Raw genomic sequence first — 7,347 nt, 5'->3', positions numbered from 1 at the left:
GGCGGGGGAATCTGAGTCCCTTTAGTCACCAGACTCCCCAACCCAGACCTGAGCTGTCGGAGACGAGGGGGCTTTGGCTTTCCATCTAGCCAGCCCCTTGCAGTCCAGAGAGCTGAGGAGGGTCCCGTCCCCGCAGAGATGTGGGGGGAAGCGCGGGTTTGGGTCCGGGGGGGAGTTCAGGCCGGGAGCCCCTTGGCTCAGCGCCGCACAGCTCTGATCTACCAGCTCCCTTCAGCTGCGAGCACGCAGACGCTTGGCAGGGGCAGCTCCAAACCCGCTCAGATCTTTTTTTTCATTTGTGGCCAGAGGAGGGATACCCTGTCTCGGCTCATCGTAGCGAATCAGTAACGAGTTGGCTCATTAGAGAGTGACGAGTCATCTGCAGCTATTTGTGTTTCTTTGTGTTTAATTATTTATCCCAATAACGAAGAGTACCATAGCTCTTGCATGTGAGAGTCTATTTTTAAGCCTTGTCTCCTCGGTGGTTTCAGACCCAGATGACTAATAATTACATTTAGTATCTAAAGAAAATAAGCTGCTCTAAAGTGGAGCCTTTCTGAGGGCTCTGTACCTGCACGGAGGGGAGGGCTGGGGGGATGGAAAGCCTGGATGTGGGGTGACCTCAGGTGCAGTGTGCCCTCTCCCTCTTCTCTGCTGTGGGTGGTGGGTGCTGCAGAGCTCTCAATAACGTTTTTGACCCTCCTCTCTGGAAGGAAAGGCAGCAGCGGATGGAGGAAGGGAATATTCTGGATTTGCAGGAGAGGAAGGATGAGGAACGCCGGAAGATCCGAGAGGAGAAGGCGCGCCTGGCCCGACGTGCTGCCATCCAGGTAAGGACAAGGCAAGGCCTGCATGAGAGCAGTTTGTTGGCATCTTCTTGTGCGAGAGGGCCTCTCCTCTGCATCTCTCAGGGCTTTGCATGAAGTGGAATTAGAGCCAAGCCTGGAAATGGAGTGCTCCCTATGGAGATGGAGGTGCCATAGAGCGGTTTCCCGTTGCGCTCCTGCCAAGCCTTGGCAGCTCATTTGGAGCTTGCGAAGACAGTGCTGGTTTCGATCTAGTTCTCGGGGAAAGGGTGACCACGTTGACACAGGGAGACTGTAACTGCAGCTCCTCGGAGTGGCCAAGGACAAGAGAGCCCTGGGAAGGGGACCCCCCTCAGGAACAGGGTCCCTCCAGGGTGGGCTGAGCACCGCTCGTCTCACTCTGTTCTTGCAGCCCCCTTTGCGGCAGGAAAGGGCTGGTGCTCCTGGGGCACAGACAAGATGAGGGGTTGGCACAGACTGTGGGGACTTGTATATGGGCTTGCAGTATAGCTGTAGATTTTTTTTTTAAATCCCCAATTTCTCTTTGCCCTAAATGGAATCATATTTTGGTGGGGGCGGATGTTGAGAGAGATGCAGCAGTGAGCAGCCGGAGGACAACAAAATGCTGCAACAGCCTTGCAAACACGTGCTTGTGACTTCCCAAAACTCGGCTGAGGCAGCCCCCTGGGCACTGCGGCGTCGCTGCACTGTGCGGTGCTCGGCCCTCGGGATTTGGAGGCCCTTTACGGAGCAGCAAAGGACACTGTGCAGGGGCATGTGAACAGCCTGCGTTCACATGTGGAGCTGGCAAGACTCTGGCTACCACCTCCCCTCTGCTCAGAGCAGTGAAGAGGAGACCTGTTGTTCCTGTGCTCTCTCCTTCTCTAGAGTTGTCCTTGTTAACCCTTCAGCAGCAAACGTGTGGGTTGTTGCTGTCTCCCAGGCCCTTGCTAGCACTTGAAGCAGTGCAGGGATGTGTCAGAACAACACCCTGTGCTGGGCAGGATGCTGATGGCTTCTCTGTCCCTACAGGAACTGCACCAGAAAAGGGCGCAAAAGGCTTCGGACACAAAGCGCTTGGCAGAAGAAGAACTTGCGCTGGTGAAGGAGAGCAGAAGGGTAGCAAAGAAGAAGCCTGCCAAACCTGCTTCTGCAAGGAACATCAGTCCAGCCAGCAGCGTCACCAAAGCCAATAATGCTGGTGAGTCCCTTCTGCGGGTCTCCGATGCTTTTGGAGCAGTGTGTGACCTGAGGGGGAAGGGGGACGATGGAGGAGTGGTTCTCACTCTGGGGAGCTGCTTCCAAGGGGCTGGCTGTTGCAAGTGCCTGAGAACAGTCTGGTTCCTGCAGAGGCCAATTTCCGCTCAGTAGCTGCAGAGCCAGAAGAAAGCGGCCTCGCAGACCTTGGCTCCGTGCCCTTGCGGGACCCTGGGGCAGAGGACAAGCTGCAGGTGGGTCTGGCTTTGCCTCGTGGGGCTCCTGGCACCAACTGTTCTGCCGGGGTGGCTTTGGAGCCTTTGTTGACTTCTGTGGAGATCCAGCAAACTCTTTTGCTGCAAGGTGTGTTGTCTTCTCCCCTAGGATGTGAGCTCCAGAGAGACGGGTGGCGAGGATCTGGAGACAGTGGTGACTGCTGTCAGCAGGGCTCCGTCCAAGGTCACTCTCAATGAGCTGCTGGACACGCTCAGGCTGTTGGAGGAAGAGCCAGAGCTGCTACCCCCGCCAAAGCTCTTCAAGAAGGACAGATATGCCTGGATAGACGGGGTAGGCAGAGGGCTGAGGCCGGTTGCGTCCACCCTCAGACAGCGATGGCTGCCTGGTGAGGGCAGGTTCCCCTTTGGGCTGCCTTCTCCCAGCGCTGGCTGGGTGGTGGAGGGTGAAGTGAGAAGGCGGTGGAGGGAGTGAGAAGGCGGTGGAGGGAGTGAGAAGGCGGTGGAGGAGTTTGATGCAGCCAGGGCTTGGGCATCCGCAAGGACGAGCAAAACCGTGCGAGGGCTGTGGTGGGAGTGGGGTTAGCACAGAGGATAAGGCTGGTTACTGGGGTGCAGTGGGAGGACTGGGCTCCAGTGATGGAGAAGAGCCAGCACCTCTTCTCCTGAGCCCTCCCCTGCGTGCTCATTCACAGCTGTGTCTGCCCAGCAGGAGCCCAGCTCCAATTCCCTGACTGCTGATAACTTGGAGAAGTTTGGGAAGCTGAACCACTCCCCGGGGGTCCCTGAGGATGGGGCCCTGCTCTCGGAGGCCAAGCTCCAAAGCATCATCAGTTTCCTGGATGAGATGGAGAAGTCGGAACAGGAGAGGCCCAGGTCGGCCGCTTCAGCCACACAGCGGGAGGTGAGTGCTGAAGCGAGAGCCCATCTGTATTGGAGAGGTGGTGCGAGACCCTGGTGGGAAGGGTCTCCCGTCTCCTTGTCCTGGTTCCAGGACCTTTTAATGGTTTTTTTTTGCTGTGGCAGGGTCTCCTCTCGGAAGAGGAGCTGGCTCACTTGGAGCAGGCGTCGGCTGTTGCCACGGAGGTCACGAGCTCCATCATGAGGCTGAAGCTGGAAGTGGAGGAGAAGAAGCGAGCCATCAGCCTGCTGCAGACAGCCCTGGTGTGTGAGCCAGATGTGCTTGTCATGCTGGGGAATGAAGACTAAGAGCCCTCAGCAGATGTTTTTTGGGGCAGTGGCTTTGAAGCACAAGACCAGGGCTCTGCGAATAGGGTTTCCCATCTGTGTCCCCAGCAAAGTACTGCACTGCTCTTGGAGCTAGTGCCGAGGAGCCAGAGGGCCAGAGGCTGCCGGGCATGCTGCAGTCCCAGTCGCTGTTAGCGTGGGAAAGACCTGCGAGGTCCTTCCCAGTCTGGTGTGGGCTTCGCTCAGATTTCTTCTTGCTGCCCCTGATTTGAAAGGCATCCTCAAACTCCCCTCCCCTTGGTCAGGACCTGGCTGAACTCTCTTTTCCTCTGTTCCACGGGGGTTTGGGTGTTCTTGCTGACAGCGGGGCAGGAGGTGTGAGTACCAGGGACTTTGATTTAGCTCTGTTCCTCCTTGTTCTGGCCTGACAGTGCCTTTGGTACTTACCTGCTGTACGCCTGCTGAGGCTGGTGTAACTTCTCCCTCTAATGTTTTTTACACCCAAAAGGCTCAGCAGAGGGAACTGACTGTCCGGCATGTCAAACAGACTGAGAAGGAGCTCGGCCACCAGCTCAGGCTGCAGAGGGAACAGTATGAGGCAGCTATCCAGAGGCACCTGGCCTTCATCGACCAGGTAATCTCTCATCCCAATTCAGACTGATGCTTCTGAAGCCAGAAGCTGAGGTGGCTCTATCCTGCCTGGCTGCCTGATGCCTTTTCTTCACCCTGCCCAGCTCATTGATGACAAGAAGGTGCTGAGTGAGAAGTGTGAGGCTGTGGTAGCTGAGCTGAAACAAGTGGACCAGAAGTATGGCAAGAAAATCACCCAGATGCAGGAGCAGCACGAGCTGGTGAGGGGATAGGGAAGGTGCGGGGGCAGGGAGAGGAGACATGCCATGGCCGGAGTCGGTTGGTTTTGCTGGAATGGGGCCCCTGCCCAGGGCAGTACAGTCTCTCTCACCTCGGTGGGGCCCAGTCTTTCTGGGGAGCCATCCTCTGTGCACAGAAGGTCCGTGTCACCCCTGGAGCTTTGCCCTGGCTCCCCAAGAGGCTGCTGTCCTCTGCTGCCCAAAGCCAGGTGCATGGGGCAGACCAAGAGACAGTGCTAGCTCCCAGGGGCTCTGCTTGGAAAGACCCTTCCCACACATCCTGCTGTGGACAGAGCTCTCCCCTGGCTGGGGGGTGACCGGGGGATCTCGCTTCGGCAGAGGTGGAAGCAGGCGCTGGCACGAACGTGATGCCACAGAGGAATTTGTACTTGTGGCCATATCCTCTTGAGCTGGGTGATTTCCAGCCCCCTTTGCAGGAGCAGAGATGCTCTCAGAGCTAAACGGTGATAAGATTATAAAGGAACATGGGGTGTATAAGGAATAATAACAGACCTCTGTGGGTTTCGTTTTGCCCTGACCAGCACCCAAACACACAGAGGGCTGTTTCCCCAGAGAGGATGTGCTGCCTGCTCGTGGGAGCTGGCTGGCAGCTCGCCTCGGGAGCTTGCAGAGAGCTCCCTCTCCCACAGATGGAGACAGCTCAGCTCGCCCTGTGCCGGACCTGGCAGGAAGGCAGCACCGCTGGCTCGCAGCTCAGCCGCGGGGCTCGTCCTGGCTCTGCTGCCCCGTTCCCTGCTCACCCTCGGCCTTGCAGCCAAGCTCATGCCCAGGGCTCTGGAGCGCAGCAGGCATTTGCACCAGTCTGAGCCTGTTCAGACAGATATCGTCACGCAAACAAAGCGAAGGCTCGCTTGGCTTTGCCTTACTGTTTAAGCCTGAGTTTTGAGCCCAGCTGAGAGGAAGAAGCCAGTGCAGTATTGCTGTGCTTGGTGCCTGGAGGGGCCCCTTCCCGTGGAGCTGGTTCTGCTGCTGCAGCCTGCACAGGGCAGAGGAGATGCTTCCATTACCTCTCGCTCCCTGCTCACGGCAGGGCAGCAGCGGTGGGAGCAGCCCGGGAGCCCGTCTCTGCTCTCTGGCCACTTTATTGTCCCTGCTCCCGGTGAGCCGGGCTCCGACCACGTGGCACGCTCCCCGGCAGGGCTGGCTCTGCCCCCGTCCCAGAGCTGCAATCGCCGGTGGTGCTGCCAGGCCCTCGGCGCATCTGTCCGTTTGGCTGCGCCTCCCCTCGCTCCCGTGGGACCCCTGCCCCGCCGTCCGCCCTGCCCGGTGCTCTCGCGTACACACGGCTGTTTGGTCTTGTCTCTCTCCCCTCCCGTCTCCCCTCTCCCCCGTGACTCTGCGATTCCCCTTCTCTCTCCATCCCCTCCTTTCTTTCTCCCCAGGTCTGGCGCACTTTGGGCCCCTTTTGCGAGGTAAATGTGGTCTTTGCTTTTTTTTGTGCCTTGCCCCTCTGTTCTCTCGCCCTGACCTGCTCCGGCTCCGCAGGCGCCTGCGGGCAGCAGGGCTGGGATGGTAACTCCCCACTCAGCAGCAGGGTCAGCCCCGTGAAGGAGCCCCTTCGCCCCATCTCCCCAGGCCACGTGCTCAGCTGCTGCCTTCAGGCTGTCCCTGTCTTCCCGTGCCGATTTCCCTGCCCTTTTTTCCCTAAGAGCTGTGCGGGTGGCCCCCTGCTATTCCCTGCTCCTCTCCGCACAGCGGCCATTGGGTGTCCTGCCGCATGCTTGTCCTCCGGAGCTGTGACATGTCCCACGTCCTGCACCCAGTCATCATCTGCCCATGCTGAAACGGAGACATTTCTGGCTGGGCTGGACTTTCTGTCAGCCAGTGCCTTTCTCACCAGAAACCCCAGCACAGAAGTACGTGGTCGAGTGCTTCGACTGGCTTTTGCTGACGGGAGTGCTGGGGCAGAGCTCCCTGGGCAGCAGGGCCTGGGTGTTTCTCCAGCCTTTTTGCTGGAGCGGAGGGCCGAGGAGGTAAACGCAGGCAGAGGAAGCAAGAGCAGCGGCTGTGCCTGGGCTTTGCAGCCTTCGAGTCTTTGAAGAGTTTTGGGGTGCTGCAGGAGCTTGGTCTGCGGTGGTACCATGGTGTTGGGAGGTGTGTCTGTCTTTCTGTCCTCCTGCTGGAGGGTTTTCCATGCCAGGGAGAGGGAAGGCTGGAGAAGGAAACATTTTCAGACACGACCCTGCATCTGCTGACAGACGGACTGCCCCGCAGCAGCCCCAGTTCCCCTCTCCCCTCCGCAGGGGCTCTCGTGTCTCAGCCAGCGAGTGCTTTCCCAAGGGTTTTGCTCTTCTCCCCCGTGCTCAAGGTCTGTGGGGAGGAGCAGCCCCATCCCGTGAGAGAGAGAAGGCACTGGGAGAGCGTACGGCTGCTTCTTTGGACTGGGAGAACTTGTGTAGCCGGGGCTGTGCGAGTCGTCTGTGCGCAGCTCAGGCCGTCTGCTCTTGCCTGCAACTTCCTCCTCAACAGCCGGGCTCCCAGGCTAACAGGGGTTTTCTCCCCTGACTTGTCTCTGAAGCTTTCCCGTTTGCTTCCAAACAGGAGATTAAGAAACTGAAGGAACTGATGAGCGCAACTGAGAAAATCAGGCGGGAGAAGTGGATTGATGAGAAAACCAAAAAGATCAAAGAAATCACTGTGAAAGGTATGGGCACGTTCCCTCGGCAGTGGCTGGAGTCGGGCTGGTACAGGGGCCACGTCCGTGCTGGTCCAGGAGAGGGGCCGTGTCTGCAGAAGCTGCTGGCAGCTTGGGGAAGAGCTGCTCAGCGTGGGCAGTCTCTGCTCGCTGTGTTTGGTAGAGGCAGATGCTAGAGGGCAAAAAAGCCCGTGCATGCTCACCCCCACTTTCTTACCGGCCCCTCTTTGCTAGTTGATGTGTTCGCAGCCTCCTTGCCAGCTGGCCAGGGCCAAGGGCACCGGGGTTGGGATCCGGACAGCCCCGAGGCCGAGCAGTAACTGTCCTTCCTGCTGCCCCAGGGCTGGAGCCGGAGATCCAGAAGCTCATCTCCAAGCACAGGCAGGACATCAGGAAGC

General features: G+C 58.6%; 1 protein-coding gene across 1 annotated transcript in view; it reads left to right on the top strand.

Annotated features, from left to right (window-relative positions):
* Nucleotides 1-713: 713 nt before the first annotated feature.
* LOC104079228 (centrosomal protein of 131 kDa-like) overlaps nt 714-7,347 on the top strand; it is a gene marked incomplete at both ends in the record, with an annotated part of 10,165 nt that continues 3,531 nt past the window's right edge. Inside the window, 10 exon segments of the mRNA XM_009581189.1 lie at nt 714-830; nt 1,839-2,117; nt 2,120-2,257; nt 2,388-2,570; nt 2,949-3,140; nt 3,263-3,400; nt 3,933-4,058; nt 4,159-4,275; nt 6,856-6,958; nt 7,291-7,343. Coding sequence (XP_009579484.1) covers nt 714-830; nt 1,839-2,117; nt 2,120-2,257; nt 2,388-2,570; nt 2,949-3,140; nt 3,263-3,400; nt 3,933-4,058; nt 4,159-4,275; nt 6,856-6,958; nt 7,291-7,343 — 1,446 coding nt within the window.

Source organism: Fulmarus glacialis, unplaced genomic scaffold (assembly GCF_000690835.1).
Source record: "Fulmarus glacialis isolate BGI_N327 unplaced genomic scaffold, ASM69083v1 scaffold24577, whole genome shotgun sequence".
Classification (NCBI taxonomy): Eukaryota; Metazoa; Chordata; class Aves; order Procellariiformes; family Procellariidae; genus Fulmarus; species Fulmarus glacialis.
This window is presented reverse-complemented; position numbering and strand designations above follow the sequence as displayed.